At 38.7% G+C, this 26,504-nt stretch overlaps 1 protein-coding gene across 3 annotated transcripts in view; it reads left to right on the forward strand.

Annotated features, from left to right (window-relative positions):
- Positions 1-26,504, forward strand: part of SPRED1 (sprouty related EVH1 domain containing 1) — a 122,613-nt gene that overhangs the window by 38,037 nt on the left and 58,072 nt on the right. For 2 of the 3 annotated variants that reach the window (XM_008269229.4, XM_070053969.1), the window contains exon 2: positions 24,991-25,165. In XM_008269229.4, the coding sequence (XP_008267451.1) occupies positions 24,991-25,165 (175 nt within the window). Of the gene's footprint in view, positions 1-24,990; positions 25,166-26,504 lie in introns of those variants that run through there. The other variant, XM_008269230.4, reaches the window with a different exon arrangement.

Here is a 26,504-nt window from a genome sequence, read left to right on the forward strand (position 1 = left end):
ATTTGAGAGGCAGAGTTACAGACAGTGAGAAAGACAGAGAGAAAGGTCTTCCGCTCGCTGGTTCACTCCCCAAATGACTGCTACGGCTGGCGCTGCGCTATCTGAAGCCAGGAGCCAGGAGCTTCTTCCTGGTCTCCTGTGTGGGTGCAGAGGCCCAAGCACCTGGGCCATCCTCCCCTGCCTTCCTGGGCCACAGCAGGAAGCTGGACTGGAAGAGGAGCAACCAGGACAGAACCGGCACTCTTATGGAATGCCGGCGCTGCAGGCGGAGTACTAACCAAGTGAGCCACGGCCCTGGCCTCAGATCTTTTTTTTAAAAGTATAGATATTTTCTCTATTTAAAATTATTTTTTCTTAGGATAAGAGTGGAACCCCTAATGTGACCCTGCATAACTTGGTCTAAATATCCCCTTTCTCCTCTTCCTCCCTTCCCCCCTCATCCTTCTCCTCTCACAAAAAAAAAAAAAAAAAAAAAAATCTGTGTGAATCTTGTAGCATGTCATTTTCTCTAATGCCCTTTATTGCCTGGTGGCCTTTGCATACACTAGTCTCATTTTACTTTGAGCCCTTCTTTCTAATTTACCTGTATTCTTTCTTCCCTCTGTAGGATCCAGAATATATTTTCTTCCTGGAAAGACTTGAATCATTCTGAGATCTGAGATAGTCTTACCTGAATGACACACAGATAGGAAAAGTTCTTTGTCTTAAGATTTTTGCCTGAATTGTAAGAATGTATCTGCTTGTATTTCTCTCATTATAATCTGTCTTAGGTTTTTCATAATTTACATACCCAAAGTCAAAATTACCTGACCACAAGGGCACAGGTTGAGTGCTTTTGTAGGAAGGGCATTCGTATGAGGAATGTAGAAGAGGCTGAGATTCTGAAATTTTTCTTCTTCAGTTTTCTTTGGATTAAAACTTAATTATATATTTTAGAATCTTCATTGAGATTTGTGGATATTCCATATTAGTAAATGGAGTAAAAGTTTTGGAGTTTGTAAACTTTTCCATTTATTTACCCAGTTACGTTTTGAGTACCTACTTTATCCCAGATAGCATTCTATTAGATATAGTAGTGAAAAAGGAAAATAAGATTTGCTGATCATGTGGAGCATAAGTCTTAATGGGAGACAGACAAATACTTAAACAGGAATAATTAAATAAAATGATTTCAGGTAGTCATAAGTATTATGAGAAAAATAAAAACCAGGAGAAGAAATGGAATATAATGTAATAGGGTAAAGGGAAGGTAGATGCAGGTGCTACATTGAGGAGGATTCCTCTAAGCTGATGTTTAAGAATGAAACAACAATTAGGATATCCTTGGAGTGTCCAAGTAAAGGACACAGCAAGTACAGAGACTGGCATAGAAGAGAACTATTTAAGGAATAGAAAGTATGTGGCTATGGTTGGAGTACATTTTAGAAGATTTTAGATCGCTAAGTTATGTTAATAATATTTGCTTTGAGTATTGAATTAATGCTTTCCCTTGATACTTATTTTTTATATTATCTAAAGCCTAAGACTAGGGTCATTGTTTATATTCCCTGAAGTGATAGGGAATGAATTATTCTGGATAGAATTTTACATTGCTACATTTTCAATTATTCAAAATTAAGATTAGTTTTATAGTCTTAGCATTCTGAATAAGTAGTTATTCATAAATGTCACATCAGAACTACTTCAGAATTTTATTTTTTGTAATATTGATTTGAAAGGCACAATGATGGGGATAGAGAGATACAGAGACGTCTTCCATCTGGTTTACGCCTGAAATAGCTTCAAGAGCCCAACCTGGGTCAGGCCAAAACCAGGAGTCAGGAACTCTGAGTCTCCCACTTTGTGGCAGAGCCTTAAGTACTTGGACCGTCTGCTGCTGCTTTCCTAGGTGGATTAGCAGGGAGTTGGATTGGAAGCAGAGCAGCCAGAATTCAAACTGGTTCTCTGGTTTGGGATGCCAGGGTCACCAGCAGCTGCTTAACTTGATGTGCCACAGTGCCAGCTCCTATTTCAGAAATTTCAGATACAAATTTCTTAAGCTTCATGCATTAGGAATCAGGTAGTGGACCTAAGGAATTTTAAAAAGTTACACAGATTCTTAGGAGTTTAGGAAACTTTGAACCAACAGTTTTTCACTAGAACAAATGTTTCCATGATTCCTAGTTGTTGTGTGGTCATTATTTATTGGGGCTTTTCAAGTTTTGTGGTTAAGATAAGCAAAGTATGTTCAATACTTTGAAGCCGAAAATGCGGTTAAGTAGCATTTAGTTTAAGTAATAAAGGACAGAATACAAATTGATTTCTTGTTGCTTGCATTGTCTGGTAAATCTCAAAACATACAATGTTTATTTGTATAGTTTTTATTGTATGATTATCTAGTTAAAAAATATAAACACAGTGGTAGAAATGGATAAAAACTATTTGAATTTCTGCTTGATTAAAAAGTTGTAATTTGTGGCCGGCGCCGCGGCTCACTAGGCTAATCCTCCACCTAGCGGCGCCGGCACACCGGGTTCTAGTCCCGGTCGGGGCGCCGGATTCTGTCCCGGTTGCCCCTCTTCCAGGCCAGCCCTCTGCTGTGGTCAGGGAGTGCAGTGGAGGATGGCCCAGGTGCTTGGGCCCTGCACCCCATGGGAGACCAGGAAAAGCACCTGGCTCCTGGCTCCTGCCATCGGATCAGCGCGGTGCGCCGGCCGCAGCGCGCCGGCCGCAGCGGCCATTGGAGGGTGAACCAATGGCAAAGGAAGACCTTTCTCTCTGTCCCTCTCTCTCACTGTCCGCTCTGCCTGTCAAAAAAAAAAAAAAAAAAAAAAAAAAAAGTTGTAATTTGTTAAGACAGAAGTTTAAATCTGGAGATGAAACTAATCCACATTTAAATGAGCTAACATTTAAGAAATCAGGAGATTTTAACATATTCCAGCTTCTCTAAAAAGATGAAAACATTCTTAATACTGAGCCTGCATTCCTACAAGGCATCTTCTGGAGTGAAGTGTTAAGTATTTCCTTTAGATAGCCATAGCCCCTATCACTTTAAGCATTATAAGCAATTAAACAGCTTTCTTTGCTTATTTCTATTTATTTTTACCTCTGCTTTAAGATCTATGATACTTCAAGTTATCAGTATAGCCCAGTGAAATAAGAAATGGAAAGTTCAGACATTTATTTACAGCTGTTAATTCCTTTTTGAAATGCATATTGAACACTTAAAATGACTTATATATAAATGACTTGTATATATAAAATATGTTAATAATATAAACAAAATATTAACATATTTTATATATACAAATTTGTAACTTTATTATTACTCTTATATAATTCTCACTTTACTAATTATTCTCTGTTACTGGATAGATAAAGTTCTATAATTATTGTATCAATCTGTTCACACTTTTGCTTTAAGATCATACTTTCAACAAACTAAGATTCTGTTTTTGCACTTTAAGATGAACCCGTTTTCTTGGCTTTTGTTACTCCTTACTCTTCAGATTTCCCCATCTAAATGCTTTACCTTCCATCACTGACTTCTTCTTCCTTAAATGAAATATTTCTTTCAAAATTTAATCCCGGTCTTATAGTCTACTGTTTTCAAAGCTTTCATTACCTGAGTTAATCACTCATTCCTCTGAGTTTTGATGGCAGTTTGTAAAATGATTGCTCTCATTATTTTATTTGGTCAAGACAGTTAAATTGTGAATACTTCAGTTGTGAAAACGAAACTTTATTCATCTTTGGGTAATTTCTGTTTAATGTGTTGTTTGACTTATAAGTCATCATCTATATTTATCCATCTTTCAGTCTCATTTAAAAAAAATCATCTTTTATGTGCTAGGTACTGTTGTTTAAGCTCTCCATGGCTTTTTAGTTACTTTCTTTGAATATTCTTACCATGCCTAATAATTGAACTCTTTTTCTAGGTTGACTACAGCTGCTTTTCTATGTCCTTCACATTACATGTAACACCACTGGAGTGAATCTTCACAAGTTTGCAGTCTTGGAGGTCATCTTTGACTCTTGTATTTTTCTTTTAAGATGTTTATTTATTTCTTTGAAAGAATTGCACAGAGAGAGGAGAGGCAGAGAGAAAGAGAGAGAGGTCTTCCATCTGATGGTTCACTTTCCAATTGACCACAACGACCGGAGCTGAGCCAATCCAAAGCCAGGAGCCAGGGGCTTCCTCCAGGTCTCCCACGTGGGTGTAGGGGTCCAAGCACTTGGGCCATCTTCTACTGCTTTCCCAGGCCATAGCAAAGAGCTGGATGCAAAGAGGAGCAGCCGGTACTAGAACTGGCGGCCATATGGGATGCCAGCGCTTCAGGCCAGGGCGTTAACCCGCTGCACCACCTTGCCGGCCCCTGACTCTTGTATTTTTTGTACCCCTCCTTAAACTCTCATGATACTTGTTTTACAGATTTTCAGAATCCACTAGGATTATCTTTTTGGTAAGTGGGTTAACCAACTAAGTGTGCCATTGCTTTGGGGATCAACAAATAACCCAAGCCAGACAGATCAGAGACATTGAGACTCAATTCTAGGAATTTTGAACTACAGGATCATTCACTGCCCACCAGGACTGTATGGATTTTATGAACCTAGAATTCATGGAGAAAGATCATTGAGAAACTCTTAACCAGAGACAATTGTAAAATTAAGTTGGTTTTATTTTTAAAATAGAACACATTTGCTTTGAAGCCTTATTAGTAAACTTCAGAGAACTGAAGAGTGGAGATCATGCTAGATTTCTCATACTACTAGTTGAATACTGTATCTGCATGCAGGCAGGTATGTGTGCATGCACATATAGTGTACGTGAATGAGTGTAGGCATGTATTTGCTTGAATGTAGCAGTTATAAAATTGAAAGAGCATGGGATTTCCCTGCTCTATAATTTTTCCTGCTCTACAATTGAATATTGGGGTATGGAAAAATTGGAGTGTTAAGGAAATTGCATTGTAAGAAAAGCCATTAAATGTTACTTGGTTGTTTTAGTCTAACTAGAGAAATATTAAAATATTATCAGGAGGATTATGGGAGCCAGTTCTAGACCCGGCTGCCCCTCTTCCAATTCAGCTCTCTGCTATGGCCTGGGAAAGCAGTAGAGGTTGGCCCAAGTGCTTAGGCCTTTGCACCCACACAGGAGACCAGGAAGAAGCTCCTGGCTTTGGATCGGTGCAGCTCTGGCCGTTCTGGCCATCTGGGGTGTAAACCAATGGAAGGGAAGACTTTCTCTCTGACTCTCTCTCTCACTGTCTGTAACTCTACCTTCTAAATAAATAAATAAAATCTTTGAAAAAAGAAATATCAGGAGGGAGCAAGAACCTTTATTTTTTTCTTCTCCAAAGGGATCCCCGTTCTTTTGGTTAATTAGCAACTGCTAGATTTTCTCCTCAGAAAGCTTGATTCAGAGGAGCATGTATCCTGATTTTGCACTCTTAAAATCTACACTTTGCCAGCATAAATTGGCCGACAGATATTCTAAACTCCCTGACCTTCTGTCTGTCTCCAGATACGTACTTCAGGTTGTTGTTTTAAAAGACTCTATGATCTTACCCTTTTCTTACTTTATAATGTGCTACTAGAATTCTTTTCTGACTCTGTCAGTGATGATTTTGATCATGTGTTGTTGGGGGGGATATGATAATTTGTTAAGAGCAGCAATATTTTTCAGATTTAAAACTCATTCTATATGAAATAAATAATTTCATTTTATTCATATATGGGTAAGGTATTACTATTATTAATGATCAAGCAAATCCATATTCTAACAACTGATAGTGATACTGTATTATAGTAAGCAAGCACCCCCCCTTTTTTTTTAAGATGTATGTGTTAACTTGAAAATGAGAGTTAGAGAGAGGGGGAGAGGCAGAGAGAAATATTCCATCTGCTGGTTCACTCCCTAGATAGCTGGGACAACCAGGACTGGGCCAGGCCTGGGGCTACGAACTTCGTCCTGGTCCCCCACATGGGTGACAGGGGCCCAAGCACTTGGACCACTTTCCACTGCTTTTCCCAGTCCATTAGCAAGGAGCTGGATTGGAAGTGGAACAGCCAGGACTTAAACTGGCATCCACATAGAATTCCAGCTCACAAGCAGCAGCTTTACCCACTGTACCACAATGCCTAGCCCTTAAAGCACCCCTTTTAATAAGGTATCTATGTAAGCATGTCCCCAGCTATTTAGAAGTTAGATTTTAGGGGTCAGTGCTATGGTGTAGCAGGTAAAGCCACCATCTGCACTGCCGGCATCCTGTATGGGCACTGGTTTGGGTCCCGGCTGCTGCACTTCCAATTCAGCTCTCTGCTTTGGCCTTGGAAAGCAGTGGAAGATGGCTCAAGTGCTGGGGCCACTGCACCCACTTGGCAGACCCAGAAGAAGCTCCTGGCTCCTGGCTTCGGATCAGCCCAGTTACAGCCATTGCAGCCATTTGGGGAGTGAACCAGCAAATGGAAGACTTTTCTTTCTCTCTGCTTCTGCATCTCTGAACTCTGCTTTTCAAATAAATAAATAAATAAATATTTTTTAAAAAGTTACATTTTAGATAGTAATAAAGCATTCGTGTCAGGGAAATGCAAATTAAAACCACAATGAGGTTTCACCTTAGTCCAGTTAAAATGGTTTTCATTCAGAAATCAGTAAACAACACGTGCTGGTGAGAATGTGGGGAAAAGGTACCCTATTCCCCTGTTGTTGGGAATGTAAACTGGTGAAGCCACTGTGCAAGACAGTATGGAGATACCTCAGAAATCTGAATATCCACCTACCATATGACCTAGCTGTGCCACTCCTGGGACTTTACCCACGGGAAATGAAATGAGCGTCTGAAAGAGTTATCTCTATCCCCATGTTTATTGCAGCTCAATTCACAATAGCTAAGATATGGAATCAACCCAAATGTCTGTCAGCCGAAGACTGGATAAAGAAATTATGGGATATATACACCATGGAATATCACACAGTGGTAAAAAAAAAAAAAAAAAAAAAAAAATCCTGTTGTTTACAACTAAATGGATGAAACTGGAAAACATCATACTTAGTGAAATAAGCCAGTCCCCAAAGGACAAATACCTCATGTTCTCCCTGATCTGTGATAACCAATAGAGCCCCTAGAAGGTAATCTGTAGAAGTGAAACGAACACTTCAAGGTGCAATGGCTTTGAACAGCCCTTGTCTCAACTATTGAGGAACAGTGTTTTGTTTTTTTCCATACAACTTGTTGAACTCTTAAGTTAGAACAGAGTTAATAATGTGTATATAAAGTAAACTGAAGCCGGCGCTGCGGCTCAGTAGGCTAATCCTCCGCCTTGCGGCGCCGGCACACCGAGTTCTAGTCCCGGTCGGGGCGCCGGATTCTGTCCCGGTTGCCCCTCTTCCAGGCCAGCTCTCTGCTGTGGCCCAGGAGGGCAGTGAAGGATGGCCCAAGTGCTTGGGCCCTGCACCCCATGGGAGACCAGGATAAGCACCTGGCTCCTGCCTTCAGATAGGGACGGTGCGCCGGTAGCAGCGCACCAGCTGCGGCGGCCATTGGAGGATGAACCAACGGCAAAGGAAGACCTTTCTGTCTCTCTCACTGTCCACTCTGCCTGTCCAAAAAAAAAAAAAAAAGTAAACTGAAAATAGATCTTAGTAAAAATTAAAAATGGTAGATTAGGAGAGAGAGGAGGAAGAGGAGTGGGAGTGGGAGTGTGGGTACGGTGGCAAGAATCACTATATTCCTAAAGTTGTATTTATGAAAAGCATGAAGTTTGTATTCCTCAAATTAAAGATTTTTTGGGGGAAAAATTCACCAAATCTGTTATTCTTCTGGAACAAATGGCATTGGGACAACTTTAATTGATTGTCTGGAATCCTGATGGAGATGGATGTCAACTTTGTTATTAGACAACATTGTTGATTGGTAAACAGTGTCTGGAAGGCTAATGACCTATATACCTAACAGAAAGTCAGAGTGCCAGAACTTCAGAAACTATGTCTGTGGGACTGCTGAGAGACATTTTGGTTCTTCAGAGAATTTGGGACTTCTAAACCAGGGATTATTTGTGCATCTCCTTGTGAGGATCTGTACCTTCATAACTGTACTGTCATTTAAGGAACAAAAGTATAGCTCGCTGTCTTAGTTATTTTTTTTGTAAAGACTTCTGCTGAAGAGAAGTTTCAGGGCTTCTCTGCTGTGTTTCCTGTCCTGTATTCTTTTGAGTTAGAAATGCTGAGTGTGGACTATCTAGTTTGATGGAATTTGATTATTTAGTTAAGCTGAAACAGAGTAGCTACTGCAGATAACGTTTTCGTAATATCATTACCTTTATATGAAATATTGTTCATTAATTGTATGGAGAGTTATGATAGAACAGAAAATTACAAAGTCTAATTTAGTCCTTGTTATGAGCGCTATGGGTGGAGACATGGTAAATAGAAGTTTGAAAGGTTAAAGAATAGATAATACTAGAATAGCCACAGAGAAAGTATCTGCCTAATGAAAGATACAGATGGTAAACACATTGAATTCATAAGAAGGAGATGCTTATATAGCTCTAAAAGCCAACTTGTGAGTGAAGCGTGAATATTTTATATGTTATAAAAGAATATTCTGTGGGAGAAAATAAAATCAAAGGTAGGAATATGTATGTATGTATTTCTTAGATGACTTAGTTTCTGCAGATAAAATTTGATGGGACTGTGGCATTATGGTACAGTGGGTTAAGTCACTGCCTCTGATGCGGGCATCCCATATAGGTGCTGGTTTGAGTCCCAGGTGCTCCACTTTCTATACAGCTCCCTGCTAATGTGCCAGGAAAAGTAGCAGTTTGGCCCAAGCGCTTGGGGCCCTGCCACCCATGTGGAAGATCCAGATGAAGCTCCTGGCTCCCGGATTTGGCCTGGCCCAGCTGGCCTTTGCAGCCATTTGGGGAATGAATCAGTTATTGAAAAATCCGTCTGTCTCTGTCTTTCTGTCTCTCCTTCTGTAACTCCGCCTTCAAATAAATAAATCTTTAAAAACAGCATTTCAGATTTTAAGTATCTTCTTTCAATATATGATAACATGACAATTTACTTTTACAATGTTTTCATCATATTCCCTGTTCAGAGTGTCAGCTACTTGTGCCTATGGAGCTCTAATCAACATTGATATACGTTATGCTGTGTTTGTAAAATGCACACCAAATTTTGAAAAAGCATGCTGTGAAACATTTTTTTTTTGCTGATTACCAGTTAATGATATAGTAGATGAATAAAATATTAATTTAGCATGCATATTAATATCAGTCTAATTATCAATAAGTATTAGATATGAATGCCATTAATATTATAAATACTAGCTTTGTTTTTTAAAAACTGGAGGTGAAGTTTAGATAACATGAATTTTACCTTTTTAAAGTATAAAATTTAGTGGCATTTAGTACATTCACTTAGTGTAGTTTCAAGTCATTTTTGTCAAACAGAAGAAAATCCTATACCCATTAAGCAGTCACTCCCTAGTTCCCTTTTTCTCTGTCCCTTGGCAACTATCAATCTGCTTTCTGTCTGTGGATTATTTATTCTTGATGTTTCATATAAATGGAAAAATACAACATGTGACCTTTTGTGTATGGCTTCTTTTATTACAGGAGTAGAGAAGGTCCAACTTACAGGCCATATAAAGCTTGCAAAATTGTTTGGTCTGTCCCTGCCAAGGCAGCTGCAGGTGGGACTTAAAATTCAGTAAATCTAAAATGGGCTAATTTTTTAATTAGCTAATATTGATAATTTTGTATGGCCTGTGAATGACTTTATAAATACCCAAACGGCCCTTGGCAGAAAAAAGGTTCTTCACTCCTGAAATACTTGCAAAGTCCATTTAAGTTATAACTTATCAGTACTTCATTTCTTTATAGCTGATTCATACTCCACCAAATACTCATACACACACACACACACATACTGTATTTTGTATATTCATTTATCAGTTATTGGTTATTTGGGGTATTTGCACCTTTTTGCTGTTAGGAGTTGTGCTACAATGAATGTTTGTGTATGTTCTCAATTCTGTTTATATGTCAGAAGTAGAATTGCTAGGTCATATATGGTAATTCTGTGATAAACTTTTTGAGGAATTTTTCTGTTTTCCTCAACAACTATACCATTTTACATTCCCCAGAAGTGGGGGTAGGGTTCCACTTTTTCTGTATCCTTGTCAACCTTGGTTACCATGTGTTTGTCTTTTAATTAATCACATCTTAGTGGGCGTGAAGTGATATCTCATTGTGACTTTCATTTGTATTTCCCTAATGACTAATGATATTGAATCTTGTTTCCAAGTACTTCTTGGCCATTCATGTATTTTCTTTGGAGTAATGACTATTCAGTTACTTTGCTCATCTTTTAATTGTTTACCATTTTGTTGAGTTGTAAGAGTTTTTATGTATTTTGGGTACCAGACATGATTCTGCAAGTATTTTCTCCTATTCTGTAGGTTATGTTTTTCACTTTCTTGAAAATATCCTTTGATATTAAAAATTTCCAGTTCTATTACTTATTCATAATTAATAACAAAGTTATTGATCATGATAAAGCCTAGTTTTTTTTTGTTTGGTGCTTATTTTTTGGTGTCATCTAAGAATCCATTTTCAAATCTTATTTTTTTCTAAAGGCATTATAAGTTAGCTTTTATATTTAGGTATTTGATTTATTCTGAATTAATATTTGTATATAGTTTAAGGCAGGAATGTAACTTCATTCTTATGCATGTGAATATTCAGTTGTCCCAGTACTATTCATTGAAGAGGTCTTGACCCATTGAAATGTCTTGCCATGCTTTCAAGTCAATTGATTATAGAAATGAGCTTTTTTATGGGCACTCATATGTCTGTTCTTACTCCAGTTCCACAGTGTTTTGATTATCTAAGTTTTTTTAAAATATTTATTTATTTATTTGAAAATCAGAGTTACACAGAGGCAGGAGCTGCGCCGATCCGAAGCCAGGAGCCAGGATCATCTTCCAGGTCTCGAAGGACTTGGGCCATCTTCTACTGTTTTCCCAGGCTATAACACAGAGCTGGATTAGAAGTGGAGCAGCCAGGTCTCAAACTGGTACCCATGTGGAATGCCGGCACTTCAGGCCAGCGCCGGCCCCATAATTATTTAAGTTTTGAAATGGGGAAATACGTGTCCTGAAGTCTATTTCTTTCACATGTAGCCTTTGAGTTTATAAAGAGATTTCCTTCAATACGAGCTTACAAAAGGAAACAAAGAAAAACTCTGTCTTCACAGATTGTGTGCTGTAGCACTTCTTCAGTGCCCAGCCAGGCCATAATTCTGTTTACCTTTTTTTTCCTACTGATGCTGAAACTAGAGATCAATGCAAGATGAAAACAAGGGGTCTTCTTGGCTCTTTGCTAAACATGTGTGCTGTTCTGGGTATGCTGTGGGGTTTTTAAATTCCCCAATGTAGGTGAGGTGCATTTTGATTGCTGTAACTCCTTAAATAAGCTTTCTTTTCAGCTTTTCCTCCTGTGGTTTCTGTACATATAGTGTTGGCCTTCACTGTAATATTTTGCCTTCATGGTAACCACTGGTTGTTCATGTATCTTGCCTTAAATGTGTTTGAAAAATTCAACTCCTAACATTCTTCCCAGACAAGTTAGAACAGAAAGGCATGATTCTTGAGATTCTTGATTTGTTCTGTTCCCTTTGGAACCAGGGGCAGGTTCCCACCCTGGGTATGTGGGCTACCATCTTTAGGAGCCAGTGCCAAGAAGGGGATGGTGGTGGTTAGGATGAGGTCAAGTTGCCTTTTTCTTGATTCTGTATTTGCTTGGTTACTCTAAACCTTTGATTCCCAACCAAGTTGACTCATGTAAACTTCTTGGTCTTTCAGTGCTTCTGTCAAAGGATAGGCCTTTAGAACTGCCTATCTCATTATTTTCACTGTAATCCTCTTTGTACTCTCAAAAATATAACTACTAGAAAATTTAAATTGTGAATGTTGCTCACCTTATATTTCCATTGGACAGTGATGGTGTTGTGAAAATCAAATCAATTTATGTTGCATTTGAAAGGAAGAACTATCAAAATTTCAGAGGGACCACAATTACACGGTTGAATTAGAATTAGTTATTTGCAGTTATATGAAGGTACTTCAAAAGTTGATGGAGTGTACACAATCTCATTTTACACCAATTTTTTGAAGTAGCCTCAGGCTTTTATTTCCAGACTAGTGTAACTTTTTCAGAACAGGTTTCTAAACTGCCTTCTGTGGATGAAGTGTTGAAAACTCTTGAAATTTGCCCGGATTCTCATTAGATTAAATGTACAACTCCTCTTGTGCTGTCTACTTTTCTAAAGGTACTCTTGATGTGTATTTATAGCAAGAGCAGAGCATTTTCCATGCCTCTTCATCTGATTTTTCTGTTATTTCTAGATTCCTTTATGCATGTATTTAATGAATGTCATTTTGTGGAGATGCTTCTAGAATTTCCAGTTTGTTTTTTTTTTTAAGATTTTTTATTTATTTATTTGACAGGTAGTTACAGACAGTGAGAGAGAGAGACAGAGAGAAAGGTCTTCCTTCTGTTGGTTCACCCCTCAAATGGCCGCAATGGCTGGCGTGCTGCACCAATCCGAAGCCAGGAGCCAGGTGCTTCCTCCTGGTCTCCCATGCAGGTGCAGGGCCCAAGCACCTGGGCCATCCTCTACTGCCTTCCCAGGCCACAGCAGAGAGCCAGACCCGAAGAGAAGCAACCGGGACTAGAACCCGGTGCCCATATGGAATACCAGCGCTGCAGGCATAGGATTACAAGTGAGCCATAGCGCCAGCCCCAGAACTTCCAGGTTTGACCATATCCAGAACACTCAGCTGTTGGTGATTTTTGATACCGTATGTGGAGATATTTACCTTTTCTGTTGCTTAATCTAGGTCCTTGCCACTGACTCCTTAATTGTTCAGTTTACTTATCTGACCCCTAAAGAATTGGCATCCTAGCTGTTCAGAGTTGGCAGCTTACTCTGTTTCTCAGGTCTCTATCATTAAATGTTAAGAAGTAACATATACTGTCAGTTTAGGTAAAACTGCACTCAGTTTGTCCCTGCAGGCACATTCCTTCTATTAAATGAGGTTACAAGGTTTTGACCTTAGAGAAGTTGACACTGTATTCAAAAGTTGTGAGTACCAAATACAAGGGATTCTGCTGGCTTCTCTTCTGAAAACCATCTTCAATATGGAGGGTCTCTTGAATCTCTCTAAATGGACAGAATGTCTTCATTGCATGCTCTTGTCACTGTCCAGATGCAATGAGATGAGTGTTACTTCAACCCAGTCATAAGCCCTTTCATGTCTCACAGATGAAACTGGGCAGTTTTACTGAAGACAGTGAAAATAATAGAGTACTAAAGAGTCAAAATAAAATAAATAAATAAAAGAATAAAAAAAGATTAGTAGACTCCCATGGAACCTTACTTCTTGGGAAAAAAAGAACTTCCTGAAAAGCTATATAGTGTTACAGTTAGAATGTCACCTATCTAACCCACATTCGAAAAATGGAAGTGTCACCTTTTTTGCTTTAAGTAAGAATGTTTTACTTGTTTATTTTAAAGATTGATATTTTTATTTGAGAGGCAGAGAGTGACGGAGGAAGTCGGGGAGGGGGGAGAGAAAGAGTGAAAGAGAGATCGGTTTTCTATCTGCTGGTTCACTCCCCAAATGGCTGCAATGGCCAGAGCTGGGCCAATCAGGATCCAGGAGGTTCTTCCAGGTCTCCCACGCAGGTGCAGTGGCCCAAGGACTTGGGCCATCTTCTGCTGCTTTCCCAGGCCATAGCAGAGAGCTGGAGCAGAAGTAGAGCAGTTTGGACTCAAACGGGCACCCATATGGGATGCTGCACTGCAGGAGGTAGCTTTACCTGACCCAGTAAGTAAGGATTATTTAACCTCAGTCAACCATCAGGTACCAATTATCTGAATCTTTCATGCAAACTTCATGTGACAGAAACATTTACAGATTTGCCTAATCTCCTCCCAGGCATCAGGGAAGAATACCTGAAAAGGAAGAAATATAATTAGATAATGAATTACAAGTTAGAGATTATCTGCGGTCACCCTGGAATCTGTCTCTCACTAAACCCATGCTTCTTTTCAAGGGTAGAAGTCATATTTCTCTTACCTCTCAGAAACCTCTCTCTGGAATATCTTTTTTTCTTGAAATTGGGGTTTCGACATAATAGGAATCTAGAATTGTTTCTCCTGCCTGTCTGTCATCTTGAGTTCATATCTGCTCTGTTGCGACACGGCTATCTTTTGTAATTCCAACATGGGAGCATCCTGTTTTTCTTTAGGGAAGACTTTACTTTCTATCTGTCCTGTAATTTCCACAGAGCAACCACTTTAGTAAGATGAGCCCAACATGTTTAGCAGACATAATGTGCATAAGAGGTGATTTGTGGGATATTCAGTAGGAGAATTTGGAAGGAAGTGATGGATGTCAGGCTATATTTGAGCAAGTCAGTGTGACTAGGGAGAACTATAAATTGTAGGTGTTCTCAGCTCTTTCAAGTTGATGGGTTGTCTGTATTGTGCCAGGTACAGGAGGTTTTGACATAAAGGATGGGAGCAAAACTGTTAAAATTGACTGTATTGCACTGAAAGTTCACTGTTGTATTTACTTTATTTTTTTAAAGATGTATTTATTTATTTGAAAGGCAAAGTGACAGATAGCAAGATCTTCCATCCACTGATTCACTCCCCAAATGGCTGCAATGGCCAAAACTGGTGTGATCAGAAGCCAGGAGCCACATGGATTCAGGGGCACAAACATTTAGGCTGTCTTCCGCTGCTTTCCCAGGCTCACAAGCAGGGGGCTTGATCAGAAGTGGAGCAGTTGGAACTTGAACCAGCACCCATATGGGATGCGAGGCTTTACCTGCTTTGCCACAGCACTGGCCCCTACTGTTGTATTTTAAACGGCAAGTGTACAAAAGTGCTAATTCCTGTTACAGGGACTCTACATATGTGGGAGGATGTTTAAGAACATAGGGAATGGATTTTTAAATGGGTAATGCATGCACATAGTAAAAATTTTGAAAAATATATAAATGTTTAATGAAGATTACTCTGTCTCATTTACTCTCACTAGAGACATGGTTACCAGTTGTTAATGTTAAGATTCTATTCATAGGGGCTGGCATTGTGGTGTTTCCTGTAAAACTGCTACCTATGATGCCAGCATCCCAGTTTATATCCTAGCTCTGCTTCCAATCCAGCTCCCTGCTAGTGCACCTGGGAAAGCAGCAGCAGATTACCCAGGTGTTTGGGCTTCTACCACCACTGTGGGAGACCTGATTGGCGTTCCAGGCTCCTGGCTTTGGATGAACCTGACCCACCTAGCCCTGGCTGTTATGTCATTTGGGAAGTAAACCAGTGGCTGGAGGATCTCCTTCTTCCTTTGTAACTCTGCCTTTCAAATAAGTAAAATAAAAATTTTTTAAAAGAAATGAATCAGAATAGAAAGTAATGTCAGGGAATATGTGCATCTTAAATTTTTTTTCATTTCGTTTTAAAGATTTAATTATTTATTTGAAAGAGTTACAGAGAAAGACACAGACAGACATCTTCCGTCCACTGATTCACTCCACAGATGGCCTCAATAGCTGAGGCTGAGCCAGGCAGAAGCTAAGAGCTTCATGCTGGGTCTCCCTCGTGGGTGGCAGGGGCCCAAGCACTTGGGCCATTGTCCTTTCCTTGGCATGTATAATGCTTTTCCCAGGCTTAGCAGAGAGCAGCCAGGAATCTAACCAATGCCCACACGGGTTGCCAGTGTCACAGGTGTTGACTTTACCTGCTATATCACAAAGCCTGCCCTGCATCTTAAATTTTGATAGGTTTTTTCCAAATTATTCTTCAAACATATATTAATTTATTCTCCATTCTTTCATCAGTGCCTAAGTTTAAAAAAGTGTTGATATTTATTTTGCATTTATTTTGCATTCCTCTTACTGTGAATAAAGTTAAACTTTTATGACATTTATATTTTTCTTCTGTAGATTTTATTCATAAACTTTATTTTCTTTTTGATATTTTTCTACTGATTTTTGGAATTATTTTAAAGGAAATATTTTTCTGTTATATCTTGCTTATACTAGACAAAATGATGTGCCTTCTATCCCCCAAAGATAGCCTTATCCTAATTCCCAGACCCTGAAAATATCTTAGAATTTTGCAAGTGTCATTAAGGTTATGAAATAGGTATGGGAAGATTATCTTCATAGGTCCATTCTAGTTCTTAAAGGGTAGAATTTTCTTGACTGTGAGACCATGGTCAAATAGATGTGACTGTACGGTGCTCAGAGAAGCAGTGTTCCTGGCTTTGAAGGCAGACGGGGGCATGAGCCAAGAAGGGACAAGAAGCTAAAATTAATACTACAATTCATGATTAAATAAGAACATTAGAATAAAATATAAGAAATTTAAAAATAACCCTTATTGGAGAAGGGTCTAAGATCCAGAGATCATTAAAATATAAGAGGATAAACTCAGCTGTGTTAAGCACATTTCTACACAGCAAAAATACCATAACAATAGGCAACTAACAAATCAATAGAAAAAATAGCATATATGTACTCTTGTAAGTATGATGATGATCTTTAGTAGCTGGAAAAGGCAAAGAAAGTGGTCCTGTTCTAGACACTTCAGTTTTAGCTCAGAGAAACTCTTTGAACTTTCAATTTATAGACTCATAAATTTGTGTTGTTTTAAGCCACTAGTTTGTGGCATTTTTTTCTTGTGTTAACAGAAAACTAATAGGACTAAATCTATGCCCTACTTTTTTCTCTCATTTTATTACTTGTCCTTATGGTGTTTTTGCTGTGTAGGAATGTGTTGACCATAATTGAGTTTATCCTCATATTTTAATGACCTCTGAATGTTAGGCCCTTTTCTTACTATAAGAATTATTTTTAAATTTCTTATATTTTATCCTAACACTTTTATCTAATCATGAACTCTGGTAGTAATATTGACTTCTATCTTCTGATCTCTTTTTTTTAAAAGATTCATTTACTTATTTGAAAGGCAGAGTTAGAGTGAGAGAGTGAGAGTGGGGGGATGCGTAATGATCTTCCATCCACTGGTTCATTCTCTAAATGGCCACAGTGGCCAGGACTAGACCAGGCCAAAGCTATGAGCTTCATTCATATCTTCTAAATGGGTGGCAGGGGCCATCTTCTACTGCTTTTCCAGGTGCATTAGTGGGGAGCTGGATCAGAAGCAGAGCAACTGGAACTTGAAATAGTACCAATATGGGATGATGGCACTGCAGACAGCAGTTTAACCTGCTGTGCCACAGCACTGGCCCCCTATCTTTTCATCTCTTAGTGGCAGTGAATGCTATTTATTGTTCAGCTTGTCTGACAGCTAGAGAACTTTAGAAGTCGTAGTATCAATGCTGGTAATTAAAGGAGTCATGAGGAATGAACCAGTAGTGATATCAGAAGGCAGAGGACATGCATAGTAGTTACAGTTTTTGAACTACATCAAGTTGATAGTACTGTCAAGAAGAATCTAGAATAGTTGATTCTAAAGGAATAGTTTGTGAGTACCTCTATCCTTCCTACTTTAGTGTTTTTTTTTTTTTTTTTTTTTAAGATTTATTTATTTGAAAGGCAGACTTAGGTTAGAGGCTGAGGAAGAGAGCAAAAGAGGTCTTCCCTCCACTGATTCACTACCCAAATGGCTGCAACAGCCGGAGCTGGGCCTATCCAAAACCATGAGCCAGGAGCTTCTCCCAGGTCTCCCACATGGGTGCGGGGGCCCAAGGACTTGGGCCATCTTCTCCTGATTTCCCAGGCCATAGCAGAGAGCTGGATTGGAAGTGGAGCAGCCGGGACTCACACCAGTGCCCAAATGGGATGCTGGTGCTGCAGGCAGTGGCTTTACCTGCTCCACCACAGTGCTGACTTCCCTACTTTAGTTTTAGTTCTCCTTCTGGAAGGAGACTTGGTTAGATGTAAGTGCTTCCAAACAGTTTGTGGAAGACTAGGATTACTCATACTTGATACTTAACTGTGATTAATAGTCTTTAAAGTAAAAGGTTCTGAGAAGGGGTTTATTGCCTAGGTTTGCAATATAATATCATCATAAATTCAGAATAAGACCAATTTAGACAATTTCAGAATGCAGATACTGTAATATCATAAAGTTGATTTAATAGATCAAGTCATTGGTATAACATTAGGCATCTAACTATGAAACACACACAATACTGAGCATTTGCATGCACATCCTCATTTCACTCCTACCACACTAGTAGGTACAGTTATTGTCTACCATTTTACAGACCTGGAAAAAGGAGTGCACGGAGTTTAAGTAATTTGCCTAAGTCTATAATTTAACTTTTAAGTGGTGGCACTGCCTTTGAAACTTGGAAGATCTTATTGGATATTAAGCAGAATGCCTTGTGGTGCTTCAGATTGATATTATATGGAATATTTGCTCCAGTTTTTAAAGTTGCCAATGATAAAGGTGTAGTCCAGACCTTTATCTTTCCTTCCTTTCCTTATCTGTAAGAATGGAAATACCTACCTCATCAGAGCTGATAACAATGTGAAGTTCTCTTATTTGTTGTCAGGTCTTTTAAAACACAAATCAGAGTGTTCCATTCCATAGCTTATCATCTTGTTTCTCTGTCTCTCTCTCCCAATAGAGTACTAACCCTGAATGTAACATATAAGACCTCATGTAGCATGTCAGCTACTTGTTTTATTTCTGTGTTCTGTGTCCTGCTTCCTGTCATCTTTTGAACTTAGTGTTGGTCCTTAGATATGTAATATTTTGTGTCATGCTTTCTCCCAGGAGTGTCCTTAGCCTTTTTTTCTGATATACTACTACCATCCAAAACCCACATTGGATAGGAGTGTTAGTCATCTCCTATAATCCAATTATGTGTTATTTTATCTTTGCCTGCTAGATTATGAGCATCTGTAGAGAAGGAATTGTATTTAGGTATATGACATGTGCGTGATACGCTTTTTCTCTGAATATCTGCATTTTACCGACTTGAGAAAGCAAATACTTATTTTGTGAAGTGTGGTATCATTCTTTCTTTTCTCTTACATTCGTCTTTGTACTATTGTTTATGTTTGGATGGGTAGATGTTTGCTTAAAGTATACCTAGACACCAAAAAGAGGTTTTGTCACTGTAAACATTTCTCAATGGAAGAAAAAGGTAATTTTTTAAAAACACTGACTCTTGTAGTATACATAGATCCTACCTTCATTTTTTAATTTATTTTTTAAAGATTTATTTATTTATTTATTTGAAAGAGTTACACAGAGAAAAGGATAGGCTGAGAGAGGTCTTCCATCCGCTTGTTCATTCCGCAGATGGCCTCAAGGGCTGGAGCTGCACCGATCTGAAGCCAGGAACCAGGAGCTTCCTCCAGGTCTTCCCACGCAGGTGCAGGGGCCCAAGGACTTGGGCCATCTTCTACTGTTTTCCCAGGCCCTAGCAGAGAGCTGAATCAGAAGTGGAGCAGCTGGGACTTGAACCGGCGTCCATATGGGATGCTGGCACTGCAGGCAGCAGCTTTACCCACTGTGCCACAGCACCAGCCTCAAGATAAATTTGTGTATTGAATGATATAAAGGGGTTTTATGAGGCCGGCGCCGCGGCTCACTAGGCTAATCCTCCACCTTGCGGCGCCGGCACACCGGGTTCTAGTCCCGGTCGGGGCGCCGGATTCTGTCCCGGTTGCCCCTCTTCCAGGCCAGCTCTCTGATGTGGCCAGGGAGTGCAGTGGAGGATGGCCCAGGTGCTTGGGCCCTGCACCCCATGGGAGACCAGGAAAAGCACCTGGCTCCTGGCTCCTGCCATCGGATCAGCGCGGTGTGCCGGCCGCAGCGCGCCGGCCGCAGCGCGCCGGCCGCGGCGGCCATTGGAGGGTGAACCAACGGCAAAGGAAGACCTTTCTCTCTGTTTCTCGCTCTCACTGTCCACTCTGCCTGTCAAAAAAAAAAGGGGGGGGGTGTTTATGAACTTCTCAGTTTAGGTGTAGGTGTAGGTGTGATTTTTTTACAGTTAGAAATTGATAGCAGTTGCTTTTCCTTCCTATGTATAAATTACTTTCATGTCATGTATACAGATTGCTTCCATATCGTCAAGATTGTTAAAAGTTTTCCCTCATTTTCTGTATTATTTTTTTGTTTCTCCTGTAACAAATTACTACAAACTTCGTGACTAAAAATGTAGAAATTGGGTATTACAACCTGAAGGTCAAGAAATCCAAATGGGTCACATTGTGTTAAAATCAAGATGTAGTTCGGTTTATGAATATAAAAGAAAGCAGAGAGGTATAGAGGGGAAGGAAAACAAAAGAAAGAATTTATGTTAGAAATGTTGAGCTTTAAAACAGTGAAACCTAAACATCACAGATAACTAGATGGCAATCAGAAATGTATTTAAATTTAGAAAACAGATCTGAGCAATAGCCAGAGCTGTACAGGTCCTTCGGTTTTGTGTAGCAGTGGTTCTGAAATGGACAAGCCAAGGAAATTATTGATGCTGTTGAAATTGTGATTAAAGCTATATACAATCTTCCTTGAGGAAAATATACATAAAGCTGAAAACGCACAATTGCATACAATTTTGGAGGCTCATAGACTGTTTCAAAACGTTCACCAATGTGAGATTAAGAATTTTTGGTCTAAGGGGCAAAGTTGCTCTGAAATAGATTTTTAGGTCTTAAGATTTAAGCATTCATCAAAATAATATTTCCTTGCAATAATTATTAATACTTCTAAGCAAACAAAAATATATGGAAAATGAAAATAAAACCAGTGTAAGATTAGAATTCTATAGAAACTGTTGTATCACAGTGTCACTTTTTTCTAGTTACTTAGTTGAATGAAATAGATATTGTGCTAATATGTTAGCTAATTGACATTAAGGACAAAGGATGGATGGAATTTTAATCTATAAATATCATGGACAATTACAACTTACCTCATGCTAACAAAATATTACTATTAGAGTATCATTTCGTAAACATACCCACTGTTAACAAATGCATATGTAAGTCTGGAGTACTATATTGTGACATGGTGTATTCTGATCTCTCTCTAAAGTAAGCATGGAGGAGAAAAGGGAAAATTTGGAGTTTTGGTAGTGACCAGGAAATGGGAAGAATAGAAATCAGTATTAAAACTGTTTATTCTGTGTATCAATAAATGTCCTAATATGTGGTTAGAATACATGCTTTTTCTAAGGAGCTTGACTGCCAAACATTTTAAGTTTCTAAAATTTGACTTTTTTCTTATAATGAACAAATAAAGCTAGCAGGAAACACTTAATAAATTATCTAAACTTAGACCTTCAACTTAGATAGCATTTGGGTAGGCATGTAATATACTTGGTATTCACAAAGCAAGAGGACTCTTTTAAGAGGTAAAAGAGACAAAGACCACTTTAGACCAAGGACATTTTGCACTTTATGTTAGTTAAAGCTATTAGTGCCTGTAAAACTTTCTGTAACTGTATATTTAATTTGTTAAGAAATATTTTGTCTATACGCAAATTTGAAAATGAAGCTGTCATATGCATTTATCCATAAAATGAAATAAAATATAACTTTTGAGTTGTTTTGGCTCAGATGGTACTGTTATTTTCAAAGAAACTATGTGGATCAGTATAACTGAGGCAAAATTTATGTTTGGTCATCGTCTTTTGCCTTTTAACTTTATTGAAATACCAGTTGAAATTTATAGAAAATAACGCTCATGGTTACTTTGAGAATTTTACATATGGAGCACTTGCTTTGTAGTTATAATCTCATCAGCTACCTCCAAAATGTACCACATCAGTACAGTCCTCCCTGTGTGCATTATTTTTTTTTTTTAAAGATTTTATTTATTCATTTGAAAGGCAGAGTTACAGAGAGTCAGAGGCAGAGAGAGAGAGAGGAAGAGAAGTCTGCCATCCGCTGGCTCACTCAGGGACTGATCTGAAGCCAGGAGCCAGGAGCTTCTTCCAGGCCTTCCACGCGAGTGCAGGGGCCCAAGGACTTGGGCCATCTTCCACTGCTTTCCCAGACCAGAGCAGAGAGCTGGATCGGAAGTAGAGCATACGGGATGCCAGCACTGCAGGCAGTGGCTTTACTCGCTATGCCGCAGCGCCACCCCGGCTCTGTGCAATATTATTGCCCTAGTCCATCCCAGTGTTACCTCTTACCTGGACTTCTACATCATTAATTCCTATGATTTCAGGAGTTTTTTTTCCTCTGTGCAGCAGTTTTGGGAGGCATGACCTTTTGGGGGTTGAGGTCATCAGGGTGGAGCTGTTGTGAATGCTTTAATAACTGTTTCAGAAGGGCTGGAGGGACCGGCGCTGTGGCTCCTGGCTATAGATTGGCTTGGCTCTGGCTGGTGCAGCCATTTGGGGAGTGAACCAACGGATGGAAGACCTCTGTCGCTACCTCTCTCTAACTCTGTCTTTGAAATAAAATAAATCTTTGAAAAAGGGGGGGAGCTTGAGAGAGGGAGAAATTTTGTGCCTTTTGCCTTCTGCCATGGGAGGTCACAGTGCTCTTAAAAAGAAGATAAACAATCGGCCAATAAGCACATGAAAAGGTATTCAACATCATGCATAGTCAGGGAACTAGAAATTAAAACCACAGTGAAATGCCATCGCTCCCTACGATATATAGAACTAAAAAGACTGAGAACACCAAATACTGGCAAGTTTGTAGAACAACTGAAACTATCATGCAATACTGATGAGAATACAAACACTTTGAAAAATAGTTTGTTAGTTTCTTATATAGTTAAACATTTCCCTATCCCGTAACTTTTTCATTCCATTTATAGGTAATCATCTAAGAGAAATGAAAACGTATATCTACAAAAAGACTTGTACAAAAATAATTATGACATAGTAGCCAACAATTAGGGATAATTCAAATACTCATCAGCATAAGAAACAAAAAATTGTGATAAATTTATTCAATTAGAGGACTATTATGTGATTTTAAAAAAGAATGAACTTTTTATACACAAAATGACTTAGTATGCAGAAGAACTTTTACAAAAAGGGTACAAGTGGTAATTCTATTTGATTGCATTTGTGTGAGGGCCAAAACCAGGCAAAACTATGTGTTAAAAAAGAGCAAATTTCTGATGGAAAGGCAGCATAAGGGAATTTTCTGGTGTGATGAAAATGGTCCACATCTTGTTTATCATGTTGTTTGTATGTGTGTCTTAGTCTGTTTGAGCTGCTGTAACAAACTAATGCAAACAGGAGAGTTTATAAAACAACAGAAATTTCTTATTTTTTGAGAAGATTTATTTTATTTGAGAGGCAGGGTTAGGCACACACACACACACACACACAGAGAGAGAAGAAGAGAGAGGGAGAGGGAGAGGGAGAGAGAGAGAGAGAAACAAAAAGAGAGATCTTCCATTCAGTGATTCACTCCCAAAATGGCCACAACAGCTGAGGCTAAGCTGTGCTGAAGCCAGCAGCTTCTTCCAGGTCTTTCATGTGAGTGGCAGGTACCTAAGCACTTGGGCCCTATTCTGCTCCTTTCGCAGGCCATTAGCAGGGAGCTGGATTGGAAGTGGAGCAGCGAGTCTTGAACTGGCACCTATATGGGATGGCAGCAGCTCAACCTGCTACACCACATTGCCATCCCCCCCACCCCAAAATTTATTTTACAGTTCTGGAAATCGAGGATCTAAGTGTTAGTAGAATTGGTGTCTGGTGAGGGACCCCTGTCTAGTTCATAGATGGTACATTTTAGCTGTGGCCTCACTGGGGAGAATGATCTAGCTTTCCTATGGTCTCTTTCATAAGAGCACTAATCACATGGCAGGAATCTATCTCTTGATACCACCTGATCGTAATTTGGGATTTCAGCATAAGGATTTTATGAAGAAATAACCATTCAGATGATAACAATGAATGTTTCCATTTGTTAGAATTTGTAGAATTTGGCATATTTAAAATCAGTGCATGATATTATAAAGTAATGTAAACTTCACTAGTATAAACAAACAGGTAAAGTTAAAACAATGGGGAACTTTCAGACAAGCACAATGACAACAGAAATGATAACTGGAAACCAAGAAGATTTAGAGACGTACTAGGAAGCACAGAAATGTTACATAGAATTTGAATTCATCATTATTCTTATTAACCAGGAGAAGTTTATGCTACTTTCAATATAATTTTCTAAGAAGTCAGCAAAGCATACTGTTTCCAGAGAATATTTCATTAATGATTAAAAATTTTGGAACTAAATGCTTAGATGTCGTATCAATCATTTAGTACATAAAGCACATTTTCTAGGTTGTAAAGAATCATTAACATTGGAAAATGATTCCGAAATGGAACTAGAACATAGTTTCTTTTAATAGAGCCTGACAAAAAGAAGACATGAAAAGTTTCTTTAGACTGATTTGCTTCATAGTAATTTAAACAGACCATTTAAATAATTTAGAGTCCCAGTTAATAGAACAAATAAAAAAAGTGACATCTAAGTATGCTTGTTTCAGCATTTTATTTATCATATATTGCAGAACCATTAGAGTTCATATGCCTTAGTTAAATTAAATGTGCTAAAACATTGCAGTAATTTGTCCTTGTTATAATATTGCAGCAAGACAACATATATAGACAGGCTTGGTGGTGGCCTCTGTAGTTTGACAGCTTAGTCTTTGGGATCTTTTCACAACTCATTTTGTGGTAAGCAAATGTGCTTGAACTATTGAAACGATGAATAGAAGGAAGAGTTCTGTAATCTTTTATTTCAAGGTTAGCCTTCAAAATAAAGGATAACCTTTACGGTTTGTTCATTTATGGGCTTTGACCTCTTTCAAGTTTATTACTTTCTGTGGACTGTCATGAAAATAGTAAACACTTTAGTCACTGCATATATTAACTAATGTAGTCTTTGGTTTCTCAGAAAACACTGACAGTTTCACTGTTTTTTGTTTATGGAAAAGCTAATTCCTGATCTTTGCATCTGTTTTAGTAATAGTTATGCACGAGTGCGAGCTGTGGTGATGACCCGAGATGACTCAAGTGGTGGCTGGTTACCACTTGGAGGGAGTGGACTAAGCAGCGTCACTGTCTTCAAAGTCCCTCATCAGGAAGAGAATGGCTGTGCTGACTTTTTTATCCGTGGAGAACGACTCAGGGACAAAATGGTAATGAATTATGTGTCTATTGCTATAATTTTAGGATACTTTCTACAAAATAGTTTACCTATTTAAAATTATAATCAGTGCATTTTTCTTATTAGAATCATTTTTGCTCATAAATCAGTGATTTTGGTTTTGGAGCTATTTTTATGTTAGAGATGATGAAATAGAATATTTCTTCACTGTGGGACATGTTGGGCTTGAGGGGATTGCTTCTTTTCCATTTGGATTTTTATTTTTTAAATATTTATTTATTTATTTGGAAGAGTTAGAGAGAGAGAGAGAGAGAGAGAGAGTGAAAGAGAGGTCTTCCATCCAATGGTTCACTCCCCAGTTGGCTGCAATGGCCGGAGCTGTGCCAATCCAAAGCCAGGATCCAGAAGCTGCTTCCGGGTCTCCCACATGGGTGCAGGGGCTCAAGGACTTGGGCCATCTTCTGCTGCTTTCCTAGGCCAAAGCAGAAAGTTGGATTGGAAGTGGAGCAGCAGGTCTCGAACCGGCGCCCATACAGGATGCCAGCGCTTCAGGCCAGGGCATTAACCTGCTGTACCACAGCGCCGGCCCCTGCATTTGGGTTTAATGTAGGAGCATTCACATATGGTCCTCTTAGTTGTTAAACTAGGTGTACCCTGCCTCCCTTCTCCCACCATTCCTTAGGATTAGCAAATCTCAGTCTATAGGCCAAACTCATGGATGCCAGTGGGTTAAGAATGGTTTTTATATTTTAAATGGAAAAAAATGAAAAAAGAAAAATTTTGGTTTATAAAAATTATGTGAAATTCAAACTTTAGTGTTCATAAATAAAATTTTACTGGAACCTAGGCAAGGTCGTTTATGTTTTGTCTATGTCTGTTTTGACACTACAGTGATAGTGTTGAAAGAGTTGAAATAAAGTGGTAAATATCTGGCCTCTTACAGGAAAATTATTCCTGTGTAAGACTCCTGCTCTCGAGCTCTCTGTCTTTGTTCTTGTTAATCTACTTATTGTATGCCTATATCCTACCAAGTGGTAAACCTAATTTGGACACATCTTCCAATACTGTTACTTGCTTACCTCTATTTAGTGTAGAAAATTCTTTTTCCTTTAAGTCATTGACCCAAAATAACTGTTAGATCTGAAAAGCTGGATTAATAATGTTATTTCTTCAACAAGGGAATGGAAAGCATACATTTACAAGTAAAATGAAAATCTGTAAGACGCTTGCAAATACACAAATTCCTTTAAATATGTATTTGTGTAGCAGTTTATAAACCCATTTAGCATCTATTTTCTTTCTCTTAGAAATGTGTTTTAAGTCCTAAATAATTCTTTTGACATTAGTATTTTGAGTACAACTTGATTTTT

This window comes from Oryctolagus cuniculus, chromosome 12 (assembly GCF_964237555.1).
Source record: "Oryctolagus cuniculus chromosome 12, mOryCun1.1, whole genome shotgun sequence".
NCBI classification, from domain to species: domain Eukaryota; kingdom Metazoa; phylum Chordata; class Mammalia; order Lagomorpha; family Leporidae; genus Oryctolagus; species Oryctolagus cuniculus.